Source organism: Carcharhinus amblyrhynchos, chromosome 21 (genome assembly GCF_965287045.1).
Source record: "Carcharhinus amblyrhynchos chromosome 21, sCarAmb.v2.hapA, whole genome shotgun sequence".
NCBI classification, from domain to species: Eukaryota; Metazoa; Chordata; class Chondrichthyes; order Carcharhiniformes; family Carcharhinidae; genus Carcharhinus; species Carcharhinus amblyrhynchos.
Genome location: NC_137344.1, coordinates 47489785 through 47517000, shown reverse-complemented (window position 1 = coordinate 47517000; position 27216 = coordinate 47489785). Strand labels below are relative to the sequence as shown.

Below are 27216 nucleotides of genomic sequence, written 5' to 3'. Positions count from 1 at the left end.
GGAAGGGGATTTAATCCAGTGCATGGATTAGCATATGTTCCAACATCAGGATGAGAGCTGAGAAAGCAGCTGGGCTAGGGGTAATGGGCCCTGCAGCAATCTAAGGGTTAATGCCATTCTCATTTTATTGGGGATTGAACATAGGAATCTGCAGAAAAATTAATGGACAGCGATATAACTCCCAGCTTCAGCTGGCCATAAATCACCAGAATTTTGTTCTTGTGGTTTGCAGCAGCATCTGACTTTTATTAAATTACAGTTTTATTAATTCCTTGACGGTCAGCATCTTAACGTATGGAGTTCAAGCAATCAGTTTTACAAGTCTGTGTAATGAACATGTATATTATCCCAGCAAAGCTGTAACCTGGATTGTATCTTTGTGCGTGATATCAGTAAACATTCCCAGTAGACTGAAGTGTCTCAAGCCATGAGTCCATGAACACAAACTATTCTCCATGACTCCACCTAACTGACCATTCTTTGTGTGTGATTTCTAACAAGGCCTGTTGAATGTTGTCTACAGAAAGCAAACGTAGTGATAGATCATATGAAAGTCATATTGTACGTACTTGCACAGGAGGAAGGAAATTGGATAATAAAACAAACTTAAAGACTTTGTGGCGGAATGCACAAAACATTCGGAATAAAATTGAGTTAACAATGCAGATAGAGACAAATGGGTATGTTCCAACATCTGGTTGCTGAGATTTGGTACAGGGGAACCAGGTTTGGGAATTGAATGTTCAGGGATCCTCAATCTTTCAGAAGGATAGGTAGGAAGGGAAAGTAAGGTGATGGAGCTTTGTTAGTTGAAGAAGAAATCAATGCTGTAGTGAGAAATGGTATAGGCACTGGAGTCCAGAATCAGTCTGGGTAGGAATAAGAAATAGCAAAGGAAAGTTGTTAGTGGGATTAATCTGTAGGTCCATAAACAGTAGTTCCGCAGTGGGACACGCGATAAACCAAGAAATACTGAGGGCTTGTAAGAAAGGCACAGCAATGATCATGGGTGATTTTAACATGCATATTGACCAGAAAAATCAAATTGGCAAGGGTATCCTCAAGGGAGAATTCATCGAATGAGAGATTTTTTTTTTGGAGCAATATGCTGTGGAACCAACCAGAGAGCAGGCTATTCTAAATTTGGTATTATGTAATGAGATAGGGTTAATAAATGTTCTCGTACTAAAGATTCTGTAGGGAAGAGTGATCACAACATGCTTGAAATTTCAAATTCAGTTTGAGGCTGAGAAATTGGTGTCCGCACTAATGTTCTGGAGTTAAACAAAGGTAATAACATAGGCCATGAGGACAGACTTTACCCTAGTGGACTGGGCAGGGAAATTAAAAAAGAACATGGTTGATGAATGATAAGAGATATTTAAATCCTCCTGGAATAGAGATGGAGGGATATAGGAGACTGTTTTAAATAAGGATCAAGAGCCTTGGGATGTCCCTGGGAATCAATTGATTCCTATGGACCTTCCAACATAGTTTCTGGCTCACTTGTTTTACTTTTGAGCTGCTGGGGATTCCCTTGAAAGTTTGTATAAGATGTGCATGTTATTGACGTTTTTCTCTTTTAATCCACAGGTGCTTTGGTCCGCCTTGTTGTCCAACAAGGGGCATACACGTGGTGGGTCGTGCGAGGGCTGCTCTTGGATGTTTCGAGAGTAGCCTAGTGCTTCACGTCGTTAGTGTACGCTTAAACTGGACCAGCTGATGGGCAACACAACAGCACAGTGACTATCACTGTTTGCTGTGCAGATACATGGATTTGGGCCAGTGTCTGCAGGAGTTTGCACATTCTCCCCGTGCTTGCGTGGGTTTTCTCCGGGTGTTCCGGTTTCCTCCGACACCCCAAAGATGTGCTCTTAGGCTGATTGGTGTAACATATTGTCCCTAAATTAGTCTCCCCTCAATCTGGTTTCCACTGTGGAGTGGCATAAGCGTAGACAAGGGTCATGGGTGGAAGAGGGGACTCACAATGTTAAAATGGCGGCGTGGGCTCGTTGGGCCGAAGGGCCTGTTTCCTGTGCTGTGTTGTTCTTTGATCTAAAATATATTCCAGAGACGAGGAAAGGTGGTAAGAGGAGGAAAAGACTTCCATGGCTAAGCAAGGAAGTTAAGGATAATATAAAGACTACAAAGGCATGTTGTATTACAAAGGCCAGTGGTGCACTGGAAGATTGGGAAGCTTTTAAAGATCAACAGAAGGGTCACTAAAAAGAAATAAAAAGAGCAATGGCAAATTATGAAAGAAAACTTGCACAAAATATAGAAATGAACAGCAAAAGTTTCTATAATGTATAGAAAAGAGGAGAGTAACTAAAGTGAATGTTGGTCCCTTGAAAGATGAGGCTGGGGCATTAATAGTGGGGAATGCAGAAATGGCTGTGACACTAAACCAATATTTTGCCTGTTTTCACAACAGTAACAGAAAATGCAGACGTGATAGCAAGGGAAAACTTTGAGTTATCATCATCGTCACTAAGGGAACAGTGCTGAGCAAACAAATGGGATTGAAGGCAGACAATCCCCAGGGCCTGATGGGCTACATCCTAGGGTCTTATTAGGAAGTGGCAGAGGAGATAGTGGATCCATTGGTTACGCTGTTCCAAAATTCCCTGGATGCGAGAAAGGCTCCGGTAGATTGGAAAATGCTAATATAATGCCTGTATTCGAAAAGGGAGGGAGGCAGAAAGGAGAAAACTATAGACCAGTTAGTTTAACATCTGTTGCTGTGAAATTGTTCAAATCCATTACTAAGGAAGTAATAACAGGACGTTTGATCAAAATGCAACCCACCAGAGTCAGCATGGTTTTAATGCAGGGAAAACCATGTTTGATAATTTGCTAGTTTTTCGAAGGTGTAACAAACCGTGGATAATGGGAATCCTTAGATGAAGTACACCTGGGTTCCCAGAAAATATTTGATAAGGTGCCACACAAATAGTTAATACACGAGGTTAGTTCACATGGGGTTAGGGTAATTTATTAGCCTAGATAGAGGATTAGCTCTAGAAAGCAGAGAGTTGGGATAAATAGAATTTTTTTGGTTTGGCAAGATGTAACTAGTGGGTGCCACAGGGTTCAGTCCTTGCGCACCAACTATTTACAATCTATATTAATGACTTCGATACAGGGATAGAAAAGGGTCACTAAAAAGAAGTAAAAAGAGCAATGGTAAATAGCCAAATTTGTAGATGACACTAAAATAATGGCAATAGTGAGTTGTGATAATGAAATTAAAAAATTACATATGGATAGGTTAAGTGAATGGGGCAAAATTTGGCAGATGGAGTTTAATGTGGATAAGTGTGGGGTAGGAAAAATACAAAAGCAAGTTACCTAAATGGAGAGAGACATTGGAGTGCTTTGATGCAGAGAGACCTGTGAGTCCCTGTAGACGTGGAGAGACGGACAGCACGGTGGCACAGTGGATAGCACTTCCGTCTCAGTTCCGGGGACCTGGATTCGATTCCCAGCTTGGGTCTGTGTGGAGTTTGCGTGTTCTACCTGTGTCTGCATGGGTTTCCTCCCACACTCCAAAGGTATGCTGGTTAGGTGCGTTTTACTTAGTGTCCTGGGATACGTAGGTTAGAGGGATTAGCGGGGTAAAAATGCCAGATTAAGGGGTAGGGCCTGCATGGGATTGTTATCGGTGCAGACTTGATGGGCCAAATGGCCGCCTCCTGCACTGTAGAGTTTCTATGATTCTATGAGTCCTTGTGCATGAATCACAGCAAATTAGTATGGAGCTATAGCAGGCAATAAGGAAGGTAAATGGAATCTTGACATTTATTACTAAAGGAATAGAATATAAATGTAGTGAAGTGTTTCTCCTACTCTACAAATCATTAGTGAGACTGCATTTAGAATATTGTGTATAGTTCTGGTTCCTTTGAGGAGGGATGTTGCTGTGTTGAGAGCATTTCCGAGCAGGTTCACTAGATTGATTCCAGAGATGAGGGGCTTGTCTTAAGAAGAGAGATTGGGCAGTTTAGGTCAATATTCCCTGGAGTTTAGAAGGGTGAGAGGAGATCTAAATGAGGTGTGCAAGGTGATAAGGGGAATTGACAAGGTAGACTTGGAGAGGCAATCAAGAACAAGAAGTCAAATAGTTTTAGGATAAAAAGTGGCAGATTTAAAACAGATGAAGAAAAAATACTTCTCTCAAAGGTCGTAAGACTGGAATTCACTACCCTAAATTGAATAAATTTAAGGAAGCTCTGGACAGATTTTAAATTAATCAGTGTTTGAAGGGCTATGGTGAATGGGCAGGAAGGTGGAGTTGAGGCCACAACGAGATCAGCTGATCTCGTATTAAATACCCAAGCAGGCTTGAAGAGCTGAATTGTCTACTCCTTCAAATTCCTATGTACCTGAGCTAAATTTGTAGAATTCCACCCCTCCTCCCCTTGCTAAATGTCTGCATGTTATGCGTGTTTTCCAGCAGGAGGTATAATCTTGGGTCTCAGTTGGAAACCCTGGCTCATTTCTCCCCTGGCCTGTGTTCAGGTGCTGAAACCTATTAAACATGCCAGCTGGATAGACCGATGGAACATCGGAATCCTAATGCACCATTTGCTTTCTTTGGAAATAGATATTGTGGTTGGGAGAAACATCTCTGAAGTTGAAGTGCATCATTCTCTCCCCATTCCTCTGAAGCAATGATGACCTTGTGCCAGATCTGTGCCACTCTGTTGATAAAGGTGCATTGTACTGTACCTGTTGATCTGAGCTCAGTAACTGCAGTGTTTGTTCCTTTTCAGTGACATTTCGTTTAGACCACCTGGCTCTAGTGTGGAGCTCTCTTGCATAGGCGAGGATCCTGCAATGTGTAGCAACAAGCAAACTGTGCTTCAGGCTGTTAAATTTAACACGTTCAATTCCGTTCTAACCTTTAGTATGCAATGGTATCAAGCCTTCATGAGCAGGTGTATTAGTAACTAGGATCTAACTCCACTGTTATACTTCAGTTCAACATGTGTTGTTATCAAGCAGGAACACATTTGCAGTGATGGTCAAATTGGATTGTAAAGTTTTTTCCAAGATATATGTTGTAAGTGACTATCCTTCAAGCAAAATTCAGATATGATATCAGTGTATAATGCTTCTGCTTCACATTATGCACGTTCAAAGGCAATGCTGTCGTCCCAGGCTACATTAACATCTTGTTTCAGGTGTGGGCTGTGTGAGAAGTTTGTATTAGATCAACCAGCGTTATTAAGTAAAGGTTTATTTATTAGTCACAAGTAAGGCTTACATTAACACTGCAATGAAGTTAGTGTGACATTCCCCTCGTCGCCACACTCTGGCACCTGTTCGGGTCAATGCACCTAACCAGCATGTCTTTCAAAATGTGGGAGGAAACTGGAGCACCCAGAGGAAACCATGCAGATGTGGGAGAACGTGCAAACTCCATGCAGAAAGTGACCCAAGCTGGGAATCAAATCCAGGTTCCTGGCGTTGTGCCACCATGGAACAATCTGTTAAAAATGTGCATTGTTATTAGGCTCTGTGTTCTGCAGACGTTCCTACTGATGTACAATCTGGAGCAGTATGAATGATGCACTGTCACTTAGCCGCCTGGTTAGGAAGTCTATTTTTACATTAATGTCATACAATGGTCATTATACCAGCTTGGTTCAGTTTGTGGTGCCTCACATGTAGATCACGTCACACCATGTAGAGCTGATAATCTGCTGAGATTCGAGTGGAGTGTTAGAACTGCTCGTTGTTGAACTGCTATTCTTCGATCACAACTTGAAACCAGACTGTTATCTCCCCATTCCAGTTGGTCGGATATTAAACATCTTGTGACGTTATTTGATGAATAGGCAGTTCTTGTGATGTCTTATTGCATGTTTCTCCTTCAACCAGTGCTACCAAAAGTTAGATTAATTGGTCAGTGATTTCATTTGCAGCTCTTGGGTTTTGCTGGGGCAACCCTGCCAGTCTGTTTATCTGTTTGAATGATTCTGAGAGCTACTTGGGTGCTTCATGAATGCAATCTTTTTATTTTTATTGTGATACTTGTTTGACTACATTACTGTTGATCTAAAGAAATTGAAAGCACCTAAACCCTCACTTAATGTTAAACATAGAACATAGCACAATACAGGCCCTTCGGCCCTTGATGTTGTGCCAAACTATGACCAAACCCAAGATCAAGCTATCCCACACCCTATCATTCTGGTGTGCTCCATGTGCCTATCCAATAACTGCTTGAAAGTTCCTAAAGTGTCTGACCCCATGCTGCGCTTAATGCTCTCTTGCTTTAACACCATTAATGAATTAGTGTTAATATATCTGTTTAACGTTGCCAGTTCCATTTTAATATCATTTGCCACAGATGAATTCTTTTGTGATTTGCGCACACAACCATTGCCCCTGTTGCCACCTTTAGCTCCTAGCATTACTCCCTGGCCTCGCTTCTGTTGTCTATTCTTCTGGCACCATTCCAAATTGCATTGCTGGCTTTACCCATGCTAAGCTCACACTGAAGTCCTGGGCATAATGACGTTTAATGGCATACATTGGTCAATGCAGATATTCTGAGATTCATTTGATACCTATGCTACAATTCCAGCTGATCTCAGAGAAACATGGTTTGATAGATCCTAATTTTTATTTTCGGAACCTTGGAGGAAATTTGCAGAACAAATTCACAGGAGTCTGCAGATGAACTTTTTAGCATGGAATGAAATATCCAATAAACAAAATTAACTACATTACACCAGACAAAAAGGTTGGAAAGGTCTCAATATCAATACAAGAAAATAAATCAAATCATACTATCCCTTTATCTCAATAATCACTTTACAGATGCATAAAAATTCAGATTGATTTACAGCAATTATCTTTTGCATTAATGTGGCAGCAGTGGCATGGTGGTTAGCACTGCTGCTTCACAGCACCAGGGACCTGGGTTTGATTCCTGGTTTCGGTCACTGTCTATACAGAGTCTGCATGGGTTTCCTCCACCGTCCAAAAGACGTGCTGGTTAGCTGCATTGGCCAAACTACGTTCTCCCTTAGTGTACCTGATCAGTGTGGCGACTAGGGGATTTTCACAGCAACTTCACTGCAGTGTTTATGTAAGCCTACTTTGTGGCAGTAATAAATAAACTTCAAGAAGGTGCATGCGAACTAGCTGGTAAACTGTAGTCAGGTACCACACAATTGAATGACGGATGACCAAACTAAATTTCATGGATTTCTCACCAACCCACCCAGGCATCTTGTGATCCAACCAGTCTCACAGAAACTCAGTCTCCCCCCATCTCAAATCTCCATAACTGAAGAATTTACCTTAATTCTCTGCAGGTCATTCCTACTTGGATAGCTTTAACGAGATTTCACCTCCAGATTTTTGATCTCACCTTCCAAGACTCCTTTCCCCCAGATCTGTGTTCCCTTGACCTTCATCTTCCAAGCACAATTTCAGATCTTTGGTCATGCCAAGTAAAACATCACTACTCAAAAGGGGTACCATTGTCCTTAAGACCTGCAGCATGGAGCCACTAACCTTTGGCTGACCTCTCACATCATCTGTGCATCGCTTGAGCCCAATTTGTGTCAAGTTTGCTCCCTGTAGCTCTTTCTCTTTAATTCAGAGCCTATTGCTCTTCTCCTTTCTTATGATTTTTAAGAACTTTTTCTGATCCCTGTTTATGTCCCTGCTGGGAGTGACTTCTGGGCCTTCTCCCTGTCCCCTTTCCCTCTATCCTGCTCCGTGGATTACCTTCTCTGGAATGGTCCTTCAGCCCCAGGTCACCGGACCTGCTCTTCACACTATGCCCTTTCCTGTGCAGGTGTATAGGGCTGGTTCCTGGCCTAAAGAATGTAGAAAGACTAACCACATATGTACGGTCCTTTCCAGGCTCGTGCATCATAAAAGGCCTCAAACTATGTTTAAAAAAACACCCCAGAACAGTGTAAATGCAGCCTTTTCCCAGCTGTTCCATGCACTGAAGGTCCTAAGATCTGACCTTGACCTGTCGATTTAGAAGTAAGTATTTGTGTTTTGTCATACCTACTGCCACCAGTATCTGCCATTGTGCGACTGGTTTTGAATTGTATACTGCATTGTATGTTTATATTTTACAAGTTATCTGTGCTCTGGACGCACAGTGCTGCGTACATATGGTACAGTATTTCAACTTGTATGTGTTTTTTATGGGCAAGAGTTTCTGAAAAAACCTAACTGTAGTTTTGACATTGATCCTTATACGAAACCACAGTCCACTTAAAATTACAGTTTTCAGGAATGTAACCTCAACTTTGAGGCCTTATTGTGAGAAAATAACATGGAGAAAATTGAAATTGAAAGATATTCAAGAGTGATGCATGTGAGCTCAAAGGCAAGAATCATAGAACCCTACAGTGCAGAAAGAGGCCCTTCAGCCCATCGAGTCTGCACCGAACACAATCCCACCCAGGCCTTACCCCCATACCCCAACATATTATACGCACTAATCCTGTTAACCTGCCATCCCTGGACACTAAGAGGCAATTTCTTAGCATGGCCAATCAACCTAACCTGTACATCTTTGGACTGTGGGAGGAAACCGGAGTACCTGGAGGAAACCCACGCAGGCATGAGGAGAAGGTGCAAACTCCACCCAGACAGTGACCCAAGCTGGGAATCGAACCCAGGACCCTGGAGCTGTGAAGCAGCAGTGCTACCCTTTTAGGGAAAAATGTTTTGCACGATCTTGCAAAACAAAAAATGAACTTTCATGTATGTAGTCCTTTTTAACCTCATCAAATGTTCTGCAAAGATTAATTTGAATAATTATTTTAAAAACAGTACCTTGTTTAAATTTGATTTGAAATGGGGATTGGTAGTTTGTTGTGGATGTAAACTGGATGACTAGTTTTTAATTAGGTTCATTGATTTTCGATCCGAATTAAGTGATTTGGAAGCTTGCTCAGATCTACTTTTTGTTTTGTTTAATTATGGATGCTGTTTAAGTCACAGCATGACTTTCAGCTTGGGCACGCGTGGATTTAATAAAATTCTGAATAGTACCGTCTCATTAGCAAGTAGCAAAAATCACCCCCAAGTAGACAAGTGCTGTAAAGAACAATGTGTACTGACCAACACAAGCATGTAAAAAACAATGAAATCTGTGGACTCAAAATTGATCTAGGTAGGATGATGCTGTTTTATTTTTGTGTATTAAGAAATGCATGAAGTGAGGTGCAGTGCCAAACCAAGAGTTAACAGTGCTCTGAAGCTTGGTCATATGTGGTGGGGATATTTACTCTTGGGCTATTTGAGACTACTGTGGTATTAGTGCAAAGACAATGCCAAGCACAAGAAGTGCTCCAGAAGGAATTGTGCCATTTTTGAGTGGAGAGAAGTTAATCAAGGATTTGTGATGCGTCATTAGTCTCAGGCAGGGTTGGTCTTGTTGGTTTGACTGTCCTGCTAGGCTCCTTAAAACTAAGGCTTTTGTGTGGCCCTGCCATGAGATCATGGAAAAATCTGCTCAAGTGATCACTGGCTTTGTTTAATTACATTTATTTATCCAGGTCCCTGAGCTGCAAAGCTGCCTAGGAATTGTGCCCAGGACGCAATGGTGGATCCAATCCAAACAATAGTCGTTCTTTCAGAAATCAGTGTGGTGTATGAGATTTTTGTAATGGGGCGCTGCTGTCATTTTTATCATCTCTCCTATAGCTGGCTGCACAAGATGTTTACTCTGTTCCTGAATGATGTACTACAGGCCTACCTTCTGTGTGAATGGCTTGGTTTCCTCTTGGGTGCCCATCACCTCAGTTTGAAACCTTCCCATTGCCTTCACCCTCTTCTCCGCTCCCAGCCCTTGCTGTTGTTGTTTGGTGATGTACAGCAACATGTTGCCTTCCTGTCCTCGCATTAACATTTGATTTATTATTTGTCACATGTATTAATATACAATGAAAAATATTGTTTTTTGCGTGCTATACAGAGCATACTGTTCATAGAGAAGGAAAAGCGAGAGTGCAGGATGTAGTATTACATTCATAGCTAGGGTAAATCCATTCAAAAGTCTGATGGCAGCAGGGAAGAAGCCATTCTTGAGTTGGTTGGTACGTGACCTCAGACTTTTGTATCTTTTTCCCGAAGGAAGAAGGTGGAAAAGAGAATGTTCAGGTTAAGTGGGGTCCTTAATTATGCTGGCTGCTTTGCCGAGGCGACGGGAAGAGTAGACTGAGTCAATGGATGGGACACTGGTTTGCATGATGGATTTAGCTACATTCGTGACCTTTTGTAGTTCCTTGCGGTCTTGGGCAGAGCAGGAGCCATACCAAGCTGTAATATAACACCAACCACCTACAAACACAGGAAGACCCCATTCAGGTGTCTGCTGTGGTAGGAAAATGTAAATGTGGAATATACCTTGAAAAAATATAAACCTCTTGTAATGTTCTAACTATGTCAGGGGTTGTGGATTTTGAACAAAAAGTAAACGATGTAGTCTGCACACACAGATTCAAACAAACAGCAGCAGATTTATTGAAGGAGTTGTTGGCTGTATAGAGTACAAAATGAAACTAAGCAGGAGCCTGTGAAACACCCCTATGACATCACCATCAAATCATATGAGCGTCTCTTAAAGCAATCATACAACTATTTAAATATATAACACATCTGTGACGAGGTGAGGCGGGTGCTAGGCTACTTAGAATATCTTGTTTTTGGGATGCTCTTAATTATCTCAAATTGCTGTTCCCAGTGATAAATATCGATTAGTTGATTGACCAAGTATAACGATAATCTTTTTAGTCATTCCTCAAGTTTTAAAAAATTTATAATTGAAATGTGCAGAATATAAAATAATTTACATTATTTCATCACATCTTACTGAAATCTTAACGATAAGTGTTTCCAGCAGAGACTCCATCCGTTTAGATGTCTTTCCGGCAGCACAATCAACCACCCATTAGCTGTGTGATCAGGGAATCATCTAAATGTTCCTGTTCTGATTATTTCACAGGATGGAATGGTCACTAGCTTGGGCCTTTCCACCAGGCAGGCTCTCACAGTGCTACGTAACCAACTCGCTGTAATCCTGGAAGAGCACCAGAAACAGCAGAGAAAGAAGGATTCCTGGAAGGTATGGTGAGATGGAAATTCTCATGACTCATTCCAGTGCTGTTCTGGTTGGTCTTCTAAATTTCACCTTCTTTAAACTTAAACTCATTGAAATCTCTCTGTGCACCAAGCCCTGATCACTCATCAGCCCTGTGATTACTGATCTACGTTGGTTCCAGGTTCACCGAGTCTTCACATTTAAACTTTGCATTCTTGTATTCAAATATCACCATGATCTTGCCCCTCTCTCTCACTCCATGTAACTTCTGTTCCAGCCTTGAACTCTTTGAGGACTCTCAATTTCTAATCATCGTATGTGCCCCCTAAACTCTAAAATTCCCTTGCTAAACCATTCCACCTCAGTCTTTTAAGACTCTCCTTAAAACCTACTGATTTGAACAGGAATGATCTTTACTCTGTTACATTGCACTGCTTTCATTTTCAAATGAACTTCAACAGACTAAAGCAAATTGTGTTCAATGTTGAAAAGGGTGTGAAGGATTGGGCAATGAATTGACATATTGTTGTCTTGGGTTCCTCCAATGCTATAACGGATGCGGGGGCGGGCGGGGAATGAAAGTTTCACTGCTCAGCTGGGAGTAAGTGATCTATTTCATTATGTATCTTGGAAATGAATTGAAGCCCCCAATCACTTGAGCCTCGCTTCAAAGGACATTCACAAACCACTCTTCACATTAATATCCTCTGATTCTCTTGATCAGATCTCTGCCTGATAATTCAGAGAACGTAATAGAAAGCTTATTGTAACTTGCTCCCCAGTGTAACTATAGTTCAATTTATAATTTCCCTGCCCTTAGCTCTGGTACAGCTTTTCTTTATTCTGAAGCTTCCAGTCCTACTGGTGATCTTAACTGAATATGTTTTCATTCAGGCCTTGTGGGAAGCATCATGTGCGCTTTTTTTTATTCAGTGCTTTAAAATATGATGTGTGTCTGTGCCAATGGCCATCTGACTTCTGCACTCGTCATATTGCAGGAGATATGGCTTAAGGGCTTCCTCAACCCCAGCAACCGATCCTCCAGCTTTCACTGGCCAGGGGCAGCTCTTATGATACTGGCTGCCATTTTACTGCTGTGTTGCTATGACAGCCAACCAAGTGGAAGGTAAGCAATATCTCTTGTCTGGATCAACTGGGTTGGTGAAACTAGCAAACAGTTTTGATGTAAAAACAAAATGTGATGTAGCAAGTTGTTCTCAAACCCACGTTTATAGTGCAGGACACCATCATGGATGAGCTCAGATGATGACAAGGAGTCTACTGCTATGGACTAATGAATACCCCAGTGTGAGCTGCAAAATGCTGAGTTGAGGAGTTCAGCTGACACCTCAAGCTTCAAGAATGGAGCTTGTGATACCTGAAAGTTATTCAAGCCCAGAAAAACCACCTCTGTTCTCACCTTTTAAGTTTTTATTTTTTGGCTTGGCTTCTTTCTCTTGCAACCATGTGGGAGATTTCTATATATAAGCATTTTAGAGTTATACTGTGTGTGGGACACAAGTCGTTTCTGTATGTTTTTAATGATGAGGATGTCATCTATTTAAATGTTCTGTACTGATCAAGGTGAGGAACCTTAAGCTGAGGAGTGAAACACTTCTGCCGATCCCGAGCGTCAGCAGCAACCGAGCGTTTTACCAATTCTTTTGTTCATCAATTTCTTGAAAAGTCAAACCTTTTTTGAAAAGATTTTGCAAGTAATTACATCGCAAAACCCAAAAGAAAATGGTGAAAGCAAAATCCCAGTTTTGCTGCAGGTGGAATGACAATCAGGTTAGCGATTGCCCATTTGTTGCAGTTTGCTTTCTGTTGCCATTCTGATTTTCATTCCAGCTAACTTTATCTTTGCCTTTAAAAGCTGATGAACTGTATTCATCAAGATTAATTGACAATCCTAAGTATTATGAAAGGAATGATAAAGAATTAGAGTTGACGCACCTTGGGTATACTGACATCAAAAGCCCAGCCTGATTGCTATAACTATTCTATGTATCAGCTCCCTTACTTCTGCAGTGATTTGACAGCAGTATGTCCCCATTGCTGTGCTACTCAGGAGGCTATAGCACCAGAAGCATGCATTTAACTGAAACAGAGAACAACTAATTAACATTGTCTTTGGAACTGATATGAATGTGGCTTTTCAGCCCAGATACATTTCCTCTTGGAAGTTATAAAATGGTGCAGAAGCAGGCCATTTGGCCCATTGAGTCTACATTGACTTTTGAACAGAGCATCCCGCCCAGTCCCTAACTCTGTAACACCATGCATTTACCCCACTAGGAAACCCACGCAGACATGGTGGAGAATGTGAAAACTACATGCCAAAATTGAACCCGGGTCCTTGGCAGTGTGAGGCAGCAGTGCTAACAACTGTGCCACTGTGTTGTTCTTTTGTAGAGATGAGGTGTCAAACAAAGATATAGGATGGAAAATGAAGGTCACTATGCTACTCTAATACAGTTACAAGTCCACTTACTGCTAATTATGAAACATTTTCTCTCTAATTTCCAATCCTCAGCAGACAACCTGCAAGCTAGAGTACAGAACTTGCTCTGGGATGCTGGATATCATTTTTTTAAAAAATGTATATGTTGAGATGGGGTAAGACACTGAAATGAAGTTCTCAAAAGGTGACCATTGAGCATGTCACTGATTCGGACTGCAGTTTTCCATTAACATTTTACTGAATACCTCTATTGTATTCATGTTATTTGTCTATTCAGCACATCTTGCCATATGTTGATCCTCAATAACAGGAGTTTAACAAACAAAATGACATTGTGTTATTCAATGTGTTAATAAACAATTTATTGCAAAGTTTCTGTATGAGATTGGCAAAAGTCTTGCAACTTTGTTTATCCGCTGCAGTGAACTAATTGTTGTGTTTCCTTCCCTCCTCTGATAGCCAAGGCACTGCAGTACTGAATGCTACTGTATTGTTCCTGCTCCTTTTCCTCAACCTCTTTGTGATTGGGCGACAGGGGAGCCTGAGAAAAGGCGAGGTCGTGGCCAGACTACAAGCAATCATCAGTAAGCTGAATGGTGAGTAAACATTTTAAAAATGTTATATCTGAGAATTTTTCTGACTGATTAAAACTGAGATTTGTCAGTTCAGCTGGAGTGAATTCTCAAGCTGGTGGAAAAATATAGCAGACACTGTAATATTGTCACAGGGAATAGAACTTAAACAGGAAACGCCGGAAAGACTCAGCCAGTCTGGGAGAATCTCTGGAGAGTGAAACACGATTAAGGTTTCACCTGGGTGACATTTAATCAGAACTCTAGTATTGGATATTGTTAAGGACCAGATCAGAAACGCCAAGGTATGTGATGAAGTTAGCCTCGACCCTAACTTTGGCAGCTGGTTTTGGCATGAGGGTGAACATAAGGTGTTTCACTCCAGATACAATTCAAGTGACCCACTTATTAGACAAATTTTATTTAGGAACACAGTTAGAAAATAACACAAATAATTAGCATAACATTTACCAAATATAATACTTAAACATGGCAAAATATAATTATTTACGGTTAGCTATTTCTATTGTTCCAATTTAGCAGTACCTCTCATAGACCTGAATCTCTTCATTAGAACCAATTAGTATAGAAACCAAAGATGCTTATTTGGGTATTAGATTTCCAGCCTTTTGACACTTGGAGAGTGTCTTCTAAACCACGTGCATCAACTTCCAGAGAAAGCTCCACCCCCAAACAGTAGAATCTCTGTGGAAAAGCCTTATTTCTTGGCAGATTCTCTGTCTGAAGTGGAGAGTAGAAACAGATAGAAAGAAAGCAGCCCCTCTCTAAAAAAAATCCCAAAAGCAGACTGCCCTGAGTTCTCTGTGAAAGCCTAGCTGTACCCAATCACATGACCTTACCTGGCCACCAACCTAATCAAGCACTACTCTGCAATATCCCTGGGGAAAACATAAAACAACAGAACTCTGCATTAATTCAGATCAAAACAAACACTGCATCAATTAAGGTCGATCACATTGCTGCAGTAACAACGCAGTGCTGCTGAACTAAATGGCTTCGATAAAATGGAAGGGACTAGTAAACACATCCAGCTCAGAATCATGCCTAAAATACATTTCTTAAAAGCACAATATTGTCACAATATGAACAACAGTTAAATACTGGGCCAGGGAAAAGTACTTCTTTCTTGTGCATGCACATGCCAAATCTATGGTTTTACAGTTGCTGAATAGCTGTTCTTTTCAAATATCTTCTAATGCTGATAAACTGTCATGAACCTGAAACATTAGTTCAGTTTTTATATCCACGGACACTGCCTAACTTGCTAAACTGGACATACTCAGAGATAAAGTCAGAGACTTCCTGGTCTAAGTGGTTTAGTTGCACATCCTTTAACTGAATGAAGAAGCCTGCGCATTGTACATTGCTGTGGATGCCTGGGACTGTATTGGCAATACCTTTCCCATTGCTGATATTTTAGAGATCAATGATGTGTAGTCAAATAAACATGGAAGGTCATATAATGGCCAACTGTGGATCCCTTTTGAATGAATACTTTTTTCTCCTGAGTGTATGTTTGCATGGCAAAAGCTGTGTTTTTAATAACTGTACAGAAGTAGTGGTGATGGAATGTTTCCCTCTTGTGGTTAAGAGGGCATTCAGTATGTTTGGTTTCGTTGGTCAGAACATTGAATACCAGTGTTGGGACATCTTGTTGAAGTTGTACAAGACATTGGTAAGGTCACACTTGGAATACTGTGTACAGTTCTGGTCACCCTATTATAGAAAGGATATTATTAAACTAGAAGTAGTGTAGAAAAGATTTACTAGGATGCTACCGGGACTTGATGGTTTGAGTTATAAGGAGAAGCTGGATAGACTGGGACTTTTTTCTCTGGAGTGTAGAAGGCTGAGGGGTGATCTTACAGAGATCTATAAAATAATGAGGGACATAGATCAGCTAGATAGTCAATATCTTTTCCCAAAGGTAGGGCAGTCTAAATCTAGAGGGCATGGGTTTAAGGTGAGAGGGTAGAGATACAAAAGTGTCCAGAGGGGCAACTTTTTCACACAGAGGGTGGTGAGTGGCTGGAACAAGCTGCCAGAGGTAGTTGTAGAGGTGGGTACAATTTTGTTTTTTAAAAAGCAGTTAGACAGTTACATGGGTAAGATGGATATAGAGGGATATAGGCCAAATGCGGGCGGCATGGACAAGTTGGGTCGAAGGGCCTGTTTCCATGCTGTAAACCTCTATGACTCTCTTACTCACAGCAATAGTGTCGAGCACTCTCTGGTCAAGTACAGCATGAACGAGCCTCAGTTATAAACTCTGAAAAAACACCCGCTCCTCCATCAGTGCAAAGTCCTTCATTGTTCACAATTTTAGGGCAGATGGGGAGTCAGGGTAGCACACACCCATGTTCATTAAGAACTGAGTATAGATTGTAAGTAACTCATTTTGTATGCAATCAGCAGAGAAAAGGAACCTGCAGTCATTGGGCTAGTATGACTTCAAATCCAGATCCTCTGATGTAGAAACAGAAAATTGCATAATAAAATGATTTCTTGTAAATGTTTGTTTTTGTTTTTTTCAACGTTTACAGAAGCACTTGTGGGTTCTGAGGATCTGAGATGGGAAGATGCATTGTACCCAGACCTCTTTATGCCCTCTGCTCCATCCTGGTCACTCCACTGGGCTTATAGAGATGGGCATCTGGTCAATCTTCCAGTTGGTTTATTAGTGGAAGGTGACATCATTGCACTTAGACCTGGCCAAGAGTCCTTTGCCTCTTTAAGAGGAATTAAGGTAAGCTTTATGTTTCTCTTCTAACAAGATATGGAAACCAAACCCTTTGGAAAGAAAAGTTTGGTCAGATGGTGGCAATTGTGATATTCGCTTTCAATGAAGGAGATGAATCAGTAAATTATAGCCGTAGTAATCTTATTTCAACTGTTGAAAAGTTACTGAAGTGTATAGTAAAGATTGTGATTATTAAGAATAGCTGAATCATGATGATGTAGTGCTAATATCATTGGACTAATAATCCAGAGGTCCAGGCTAATCTTCTCTGGATAAGGGTTCAAATCCCATCATGGCAGCTGGTGGGATTTAAAAATGGAATTTAAATCTGGAATTTAAAGCTAATAGAACCATAGAAAAGTATAGCTCAGAAACAGGCCTTTTGGCCCTTCTTGTCTGTGCCAAACCATTTTTTGCCTAGTCCCACTGACCTGCGCTTGAACCGTATCCCTCCACACCCCTCTCATCCATGAACCCGTCCAAGTTTTTCTTAAATGTTAAACGTTACCACTTTATCCGGCAGCTCATTCCACACTCCCACCACTCTCTGCATGAAGAAGCCCCTCCCCCCTAAAATTCCCTTTAAACTTTTCTCCTTTCACCCTTAACCGACGCCCTCTGGTTTTTTTTACCTCCCCTAGCCTCAGTAGAAAAAGCCTGCTTGCATCCACTCTATACCTATCAAAATCTTATACAGCTCAGTCAAATCTACGCTCCAGGGAATAAAGTCCTAACCTAATCTTGGTAATGATGACTGTGAAACTATTAGAGAAGGAAATCGGCTGTCCTTGCCTGATCTGGCCTACATGTGACTCCAGACTCACAGCAAAATGGTTGAATCTTAACTGCCTGTCGGAATGACCTCGCCAGCCATTGCACTCGGTGCAGAAACCATTAGGGATGGGCAGCATGCTGTCCCTGTTAGTGATGCCCACATCCCATGAGAATGATTTTTTAAAAACCCATGAAATAATCAGGCAGTCAGCATGAATTTCGATAAGCCAGATCGTGCTCGACTGCAGAGTTCTTAGAATAAGTAGATTTTAAAAATCCATAGGTTGCATTTCATGTGGATTCTCAAAGAATTTTGGATAAGTTACCCCAAAGAGTTGTGGCAAAGATGAAATTCAGGAAAATGTGGATCACAAATAGAGAGAGAGATGGAAAAGAAGTAAAAGGCACAGATAAATGCTAGATTTTCAGAGCAGAGTGGTGTGATGAATTATATTCGCCCCGTGGCACTGTGGTTAGCACTTCTGCCTTACAATGCCAGGGACCTGGGTTTGATTCCAGCCTTGAGTGACTGGCTGTGTGGAGTTTGCATGTTATATCTGTGTCTGTGTGGGTTTCCTCCGGGTGCTCCAGCTTCCTCCCACAGTCCAAAGATGTGTAGGTTAAGTGGTTTGGCCATGCCAAAATGCCCCTTAATGTCCCAATATGTGTACGTTAGGTGGATTAGCGAGATAAATACAGTGGGGTTATGGGGATTGGATGGGGGTGGGCCTGGCTAAGGTGCTCCGTTAGAGAGTCGGTATGGGCACAATGGCCTAAATGGCCGCATTTTGCACTGGTTCTATTCTATATTCAGACGAGGTCTGTGTTAGAGCCACTCTTATTTAATGTACAAGTGCGTAATGTATTTATGTACATACATAATGTATTTATAAATGTATTTAATAGAACATAGAACATTACAGCGCAGAACAGGCCCTTCGGCCCACGATGTTGCGCCGACCAGTTACAAAAACAATGACCCACTAGCCTATACCAATCCCTTTTCGTCCATAAACCTATCCACAGATCTCTTAAACGCCCCCAAACTAGGCGCGTTTACAACTGCGGCAGGCAGGGCATTCCAATCCCTCACCACCCGCTGGGTAAAGAACCTACCCCTGACATCCGTCCTGTAGCTACCCCCCCTTAATTTAAAGCCATGCCCCCTCGTGCTAGCTTTCTCCATCCGAGGAAAAAGGCTATCACTATCCACCCTATCTAAACCTCTAATCATCTTATATGTTTCAATAAGATCCCCTCTTAGCCGCCTTCTTTCCAACGAAAACAACCCTAAATCCCTCAGTCTCTCCTCATAGGACCTCCCCACCATACCAGGCAACATCCTAGTAAACCTCCTCTGCACCCTCTCCAAAGCCTCCACATCCTTCTTGTAATGTGGGGACCAGAACTGCACACAGTACTCCAAGTGCGGCCGCACCAGAGTAGTGTACAGTTGCAACATGACGCTGCGACTCCTAAATTCAATCCCCCTACCAATAAATGCCAAGACACCGTATGCCTTCTTAACAACCTTATCTACTTGATTCCCAACTTTCAGGGATCTATGTACACATACACCTAGATCCCTCTGTTCATCCACACTATTCAAAGTCCTCCCGTTAGCCCTATACTCGACACATCTGTTGCTCCTACCAAAGTGAATTACCTCACACTTCTCCGCATTAAATTCCATCCGCCACCTCTCGGCCCAGCTCTGCAACCTATCTAAGTCTCCCTGCAGACTATGACACCCTTCCTCACAATCTACCACACCTCCGACTTTGGTGTCATCAGCAAATTTACTAATCCACCCAACTATACCCTCATCCAGATCATTAATAAAGATTACAAACAACAGTGGCCCCAAAACAGACCCCTGAGGCACACCACTCATAACCGAACTCCATGATGAATATTTACCATCAACCACCACCCTCTGTCTCCTATCCGACAACCAATTCCTGATCCAACTTCTTAGATTACCCACAATCCCATACATCTGCATTTTCTGCAGAAGCCTACCATGGTGAACCTTATCGAACGCCTTACTAAAATCCATATATACCACGTCAACTGCCTTGCCCACATCCACCTCTTTGGTTACCTTCTCAAAAAACTCAATAAGGTTAGTAAGGCATGACCTACCCGCTACAAAACCATGCTGACTATTTCTAATCAATTCATTACACTCCAAATACCTATAAATCCTATCCCTAATAATTTTTTCTAAAAACCTTGCCCACAACAGAAGTAAGACTCACCGGTCTATAATTCCCGGCAAAGTCTCTGTTCCCCTTCTTAAACAATGGGACAACATTCGCTATCCTCCAATCCTCCGGGACTACACCAGAGACCAATGACGACCTGAAGATCAGAGCCAGAGGCTCTGCAATCACCTCTCTAGCCTCCCAGAGAATCCTAGGGTAGATCCCATCCGGACCAGGGGACTTATCTATTTTCAGCCCCTCAAGAATATCCCGCACATCCCCCTTATCAACCATAATACTGTCTATTTTACACCCCTGCAACCCAGTGTCCTCCTCAGCTATATTCATGTCCTAATTGTACAGGTATAGTAAATTATAATGTTTCTGAACATCTGTAACACGATTTGAAAAGGTTTATAGGCTCTGCAGATAGCTGATACATAAGATAATACTTTGAAGGTACGGGAAGGAGTTACTTCTACAAGGTTGGGCCTGCATCAACTGGAGGTCAGAAGAATGAGAGGTGATCTTATTGAAATATACAGGGTCCTTGGAGAACTCAACGGGGCAGATGACGAGGTGTTGTTTTTTTCATTTGTGAGTGAAACTAGATCTAGAGGACAGTTTAAAAATAAGGGGCCTTCCATTTAAGGTGGAGATGAGAAGCAATTTTTCTGACAGTAACTGTGGAATTCTCTTTGTCAGAGAGCAGAGGATTCAGCCACAAAAATACTAAATGATCCTGAGTTAGATTTTTGATTGACAAGGGAGTCAAAGGTTAGACAGGAAAGTGGAGTTGCGGCTATGATCGTATCAAATGGCCGAACAGGCTCGAGAGGCCGAAAGGCCTACTTCAAACGTACAGTGTTAACTTTTTAAAGGGTGTATGCTGGTCAAGAAAAGTTTCAATTTGCGATTAAAAAGATCGGGTGGGATTCTTGCTTTTGTAATTAAATTTGATCAATACACTGTATCCTTAGTAGCTATCAGTGCGCATCATTTTATCATTAGCTTTATTAATCAAATAACGAACTCCCCTGCTTTCCCTCTGTTTGAAATAGGATGACGAGCATATAGTACTGGAGCCTGGTGATTTGTTTCCTCCATTCTCCCCACCGCCAACACCCAGGGGAAAAGGAAAGAAGGGACCTGAGACTCCTCAACAGCACAGACTCTTCAGAGTAGTGAGGACCCCGGTTCTTGAAAACGTCAGGTATGAGGAGCTGGAGATTTCTAGTGGTGATTGGTAATGTGGTTTAAATCCCAAATCTGATAGTGGCACTCTGCAATTGACTAAAGTAGTCACTCATCTGCTAATCTGGATATTTGATACCCCTCTGTCATTAAAGACCACATTCGTCTCCTGGGGCAGACATTTTATTGCAGCGTAGTAGCCGTAGAAATCAAAATAATATTGCTGGTTCGTGTTCAGCTGCTGTAGATAACGTGAAAGATCTTGTGTAACTTGGACAAAAAGAGGATTGCTCTTCAGTGAACTTATATAAGTGACTGCTTAGAACCTGATGCTCATGCTGGACAGCTACATTTGACCATTTAATATTTCCAACATACCTGGCGGGGTGAAGCCACGATCACCTGGCAGGCGAGCACGTCTCAGCCTTTTGGCTAAAATGTAGGATCAAGCCCAAGACCTGATACAATACCTTTCCTTGTCAGCTTGGATCTTGTGTCTGTCTCTTAGGACCGTGAATTTAATTCCATTTGGAGCAAGCAAGGAGATGGGTTAAGGGCTCACCCAGTCCACTCTGCACATTGTAACTTTAAGAATGGAGTAATAATTTTTTTTTTGAAAAGGTGTCAAATGTAGCTGCCCAGCATGAGCTCTGTCAATGGTGTTGAAGCACTTTGAATTAAATTGACATTGTTAGACAGTACTGTGTGAGCACTGCATGGTGCGCGCCTCGTGTAAGTTACATTAATGTCTACTTGGTGATTGGGATGAGAGGATATTGGGTCCATAGTTTGTCCTTTTTTTCTGGGTAGATTTCTGCAGTACTCTAAGCAAAGATCAAATGAATATAAACAAACGAATACAACACGAGACACAATATGCAGGATAGGGCGGGAATCTTGGATAAATCCCAAGAAGCTTGTAGCCCAGCCCGTGACTAATTAGAAATAGTTACGCCCCCAGCACAGGTCCATTTATGATACCAGAAGACACTTCTAATTTGAGAATATATCCATTATCTCTACTGTCTTCTGCACCTAAACTAAAGACTCAACTATTTTCTTACTTATTGATGAGTTTGATTATAATGGAGAATAACATAAGATTAGTAGTGTGGACAGGAATGTTGAGTGGGCAAAAGTCAATAATTTGCCTTCAGTTCCAAAAGCTTTAATTTTACAGTGCTGTCTCCTATGTGGCGCCTTATCGAATGTCATATGGAAGTCCATATAAAGTACACCATTAGACATTTTCCTGTCTAATTTAGTTCCTTAAAAAATTCACTTTGGATTGTTGGACTTGAAAATCCATGTTGCCTCTCTCTAATCGATCAAAATTCTCTGTGCTCAGTCACTCTGAACTTAATTATAGATTTTTCATGTACCTTCACTGGCAGATTATTTCAAAAATGTTCCCAGTAAGATAATACTGTGTCCCTGGAAGAACCTCTAATGGCATCACAACTGTTGAATGCACTTTTCTAAAATGGGGCAGAAATCTTTTCTGTCTTTAGACCTACTTTTCATGTCCATAGTTATGTTCCTGGATTGCAGTGTTGCTCCCAATAAGTCTCGGTTTATTCTAAATTTCAACTCCCAATGGAGAAACAAACACATTATAAAATATTGAAGCGTTGCTTGCTGCTCTCCTCAAGCCCATCTCCCTGCCACCCAAAGTATGAACTTCATATATAAAAATCTATCAAAATATACATTTGAGAAACCATGTAACTTTCATTCATTTTCCACCCAAATTTATTTTTGTCCTTTTTCATGTCTCCTCTTTTGTACCTCGGGCTACCGATTTCCCTGGAGTCACCAGGAATTGAAGATGAGCCTTGCTGCTCCTGAGAGCAGGGAGCAAAATCAGAGGCAAAGAGAACTGTGTATTTTTTCATTTTCCTTCACTTTTTTTTTATTTGTTATCAAAATATTGGAGGTGAGTGAGAAAATACGTTGTATCAGTAACAGTCAAGATTAATCCAACTTGGTGATAAAGCAAACCTGTGTTAAAACACCCCAATCGCTGCCGCCAAATCACGCCCCCCCCCCCCCCCCCGGCCGCTTCCTCAACAACGAATGGGGTAGATGACTATTGCCAACCCACCAATTTAGGCCAGTGGCCATTTTATACAGCAATGTGTGTGTGTAGCCCATTATTGGGGAGGTGAGGCATCTCACTATCATATTTTAATTGGGAGTTCCCAAGTACCTGATTAAATTTTATTGAATGTAAGGCCGAGAATAGATACATTATCCAAAATTATGGAAATAGTCAACAATATTCCAATCAGCAAACTGTGTGAAAGTGAGACAGAGGCGTGGGTTAAACCTGACAAGGAGGCTGAAGTGACACAAACTGTTAGTAATACAGCAATCACCAAGAGTGTTGTGAACCCTTAAAACCTGAAGGAGATTGAAAAAACACTCAAGTGGAAGATTTCACTGAAGAGGAGAAAATAGCTGGAGCTAATGCTGCTTCAGCTTTAGATACATCGATTACATTCACTGAAATACTTGTTACTCTGCACAAGAGGTTATTCAATTGCAGATTCTGCAATCTACTCATGCTGAAAAGGCAAATAGGCAAATCGACATCAGGGATTTATTCAATACAGAGTCCAGAGCTTATACCAGAACCCAGGCCAATCTCCTATCCTTCAAATCTTCAAGAACAGTTGCAAGAGATTAGTCCTCTTGAGTGGCTGTATACTGTAGGCACAGTGGCTAGCAGTGTTGTCTCGCAGCGCCAGGAACCCAGGTTCGGTTCCCGGCTTGGGTTGCTGTCTGTTCGGAGTCTGCACTTTCTCCCCATGTCTTTGCGGGCTTATTCTGGGTACTCTGGCTTCCTCCCACAACGTGGGTGATGTACTGGTTACATGCAAAGGCCATGCTAAGTTCTCCCTCAATGTACCCGAACAGGTGATGGAATGTGGCGACTAGGCAATTTTCATAGTAACATCATTGCAGTGTTAATGTAAGCCTACTTGTGGCACTAATAAATTTAAGTTTAAAATTAAGTTTATTTAACAGCTGATGGTCAACCTTCCAGTGCTTAGGAAGCCTGGCAGTGAAATAGAGGTGGGAGTTCTGATCTCTAGCTAGTTTCTGCTTTTTGCAGTATTTCTTGTGAGCCGGAGTCCTCTTCATGGCTCCTCGAGGAAGCTGTTGGCCTCCCTTCTGTCGATCACAGTCGCATCAATACCTTGATGGATGATCTGCCCCCACCCTCAGTCCTGATTTCTCTAGCGACATTGGCGAACTCTCTCTCTCCTGATCACCTCCCACCCAAGGCATAATTTCTTCTATCTAATTGTTTATCGTTGGCTGGAACCTCCTCCTCACTAGTATTCCCACCCAGCATCTGGTCAGTCTATTAATCTGCCAAACATAGCAAGAACAAGAGTAGAAAATTGGATTCCTCGGTTTCCCCAGATTCAGTAGGTTTTCCATACTCCTTCCCCTCCCTGCCCACCCAAGAAATATTGAGGCCATGAGTCCGTTCCCTTTCAACTCACAGGGGTGCTTAGTGGTAATATCACTGGACCAGTAATCCAGAGACCTACACTATGCTCTGGGGACATAGGTTCAAACCCCACACGGTAGCTGGTGGAATTTAAATTGCTGATAAAATCTGGAACATAAAGTTAGCCTCAGTAATAGTAACCATGAAACCTTTGGCGATTATTGTAAAAACCATCTGGTTCACGAATGTCCTTTAGAGAAGGAAGCCTGATGTTCTTACCTGGCCTGGCCAACATGAGACTTCAGACCCATAGCAATATGGTTGACTCCTAACAGCCCGTTGGAATGGTCTAGCAAGTCACTCAGTTCAAGGGCAATTAGGATGGACAACAAATACTGGTCTGACGGTGACACCCACATCCCATGAAAGAATGAAGTGCGTAGGCAGTGTAGATGGCTGATGGACCAATGGCAGGTGTGTAATAGTGAAATGTTCCATGGGGAAGTGTTGTGACAAAATCTACTCTGTCTATGCTTCCCGCTGCCTCGGCAAAGCAGGAGCCTAATTAAGGACCTCACTCACCCCGCACATACTCTCTTCCACCTTCTTCCGTTGGGAAAAAGATATAAAAGTTCTGCGATCGTGTACCAACCTGCTCAAGAACAGTTTCTTCCCTGCTGCCATCAGACTTTTGAATGGACTTACCTTATATTAAGCTGATCTTTCTGTACACCCTGGCTATGATTGTAACGCATTCTGCACTCTCTCGTTTCCTTCTCAGTGAATGCTATACTTTGTCCGTATAGCATGCATTATATACTAATACATGTGACAATAAATCAAAATCAAAAAAATCTGAGAATACATCTAACCAGAGTTTGCAGTCCTACTTGTACCTGCTCAGGTAACCATTCTTCCCGTATAGCCAGGAGTATGAGCATTAGCAAGCTGCTTTGACCATGAAAATGTCACATCTGACTTCTATCCTAGATCTACATCCTTCCACTTAGCTGCAGGGTTCGGCTATTAGTGAGCTGCAGAAATCCTAACTTTAATTCCTCCTCCCCACTCCCCCAGGAAATGTTGGCACCACTAAGAGCAACTCAATCCCAATATGGGACAACTTCTTTCTTTCAGCCCTGACATTGGAAGCCTGTGGTCTAAAATGTTTAACGTTATAGGCATGAAGCTTTCATCCATTGATGATGCTATGGGGTCTGTGTGAATATCCTCTAATTATTTGCCAATCTCTGCCCTATTTAGTAGTGTCCTGTAATAAATGCACAGATCAAGAGGGGATGGTATTTCAGTTCGCTCGACGGTGCCTTTGTGAAGAGTTTCACGCTTTGCTGCCAAGGAGAGGAGATTGTGATCTTATCAGTCAGGCTGAATTGCAAACCATGTTCTCCATTAGTATTCTTCTAGATGGGGTTTCCACTCTGCTTCTTTTTGCTGTGACTTACTGGCCCAGGAAAAAGAAGAACTGCACGTGGAATCGTTGTCGTTTTGTTTTTCCCCTTTTTAAAGTCAGACTTGCTGTGTAAAAGTCGTACCTGTCCTGTTACGTTTCTCAGGCGGAGTCTGGACTTAGCACTATCTCGGCCTGTCACTGCACTTGACAACGAGCGTTACACAGTGCAGTCAACAATGGAGAAATGCACGGTTCCTTTTGTTCTGGTAAGTCGTTTCCATATCCGTGTTTATATTCCAGAGACGCTGAGTTGATTTTGAACTGTAAAAGACCATGGGAGCGATTCTCCTGTCCTGCTGTGCTGCTTTTGTAGTGCAGTGGGCTGGGGCATTCGAGTGGAGGCCATTCCACCGCCCCCCTCCTCGCCAGGAATGTTTCATTCCAGTGGGTTTTAACATAACTTTTCACTTGCAGGGAGCTGGTGGCTCGATCACACTGGGGTGAGGGGGGGCTATCAAGACTCCCCCAGAGGGCTGGGTGCAGTGGGCAGTGCCCCCTGGGCATTGCCACTTTGACAGTGACAGCTTAGTCCCTGGCACTGCTCAAGGGGCAAAGTGGCAATGCCTAAGGGGACACTTTGGCACTGCCTGTCAGGTATGGGGCAGTGCCAAAGGGGATGGAGTCTAATAGGGGGCCTCTGGAGGGAGACTGGTGAGGGTGGGGAGGTTCCCGCTGCTACTCTGCATTTGGGCAAAATTCTCGACTGTTTCATCAGCTCCTTGCAAACACATCTCCCATATAGTATATTAAAACATCTCCAATAGTGTATTAAAAAATGTTGCAACTGAGCAATTGCTGCAGCATATTACTTTGTATTATATTTCCCTTCCCTAAAGATGTTTATCCTTTTGCATTCCTGTTTCATCCTATCCTTCTCCAGAGAGAGGTAAAGCAACAATTTCATGACCCTTGAACCCGAGCCCCTTGGGACTGCTGCATTATCAAGTAGGGCAGTTTGAGTCTGAGAAGGCATGTTTTCTGGTCTGAGAAAATTAAAAAATAAAGATCGTCCCCCTACTCTTCTCCCTCTTTTTCTATAGACGCTGAATCATACTGGAGACAAGTTCTCAAGACCATCAGATCTTGCAGCACTGTTTCTTAGATGTGTCTGACCAGCTGGAACATCAGAGCTTGTCCTGCTTCTGTCCAAATGTTTTCTAGCTGAGATCCCTAGCAGATGAACGAGAGCAGGAACCTCAATCAACTGGCTTTATTTAACCC

General features: G+C 42.1%; 1 protein-coding gene across 4 annotated transcripts in view; it reads left to right on the top strand.

Moving 5' to 3' along the window:
• The window catches only part of tmem94 (transmembrane protein 94), a 137611-nt gene that overhangs the window by 25409 nt on the left and 84986 nt on the right, over nucleotides 1–27216 (top strand). For 3 of the 4 annotated variants that reach the window (XM_080209105.1, XM_080209104.1, XM_080209106.1), the window contains exons 2-7: nucleotides 10994–11113; nucleotides 12088–12215; nucleotides 14013–14149; nucleotides 16690–16892; nucleotides 20929–21080; nucleotides 26099–26201. In XM_080209105.1, the coding sequence (XP_080065231.1) occupies nucleotides 10994–11113; nucleotides 12088–12215; nucleotides 14013–14149; nucleotides 16690–16892; nucleotides 20929–21080; nucleotides 26099–26201 (843 nt within the window). The remainder of the gene's footprint in view (nucleotides 1–10993; nucleotides 11114–12087; nucleotides 12216–14012; nucleotides 14150–16689; nucleotides 16893–20928; nucleotides 21081–26098; nucleotides 26202–27216) is intronic. The other variant, XM_080209107.1, reaches the window with a different exon arrangement.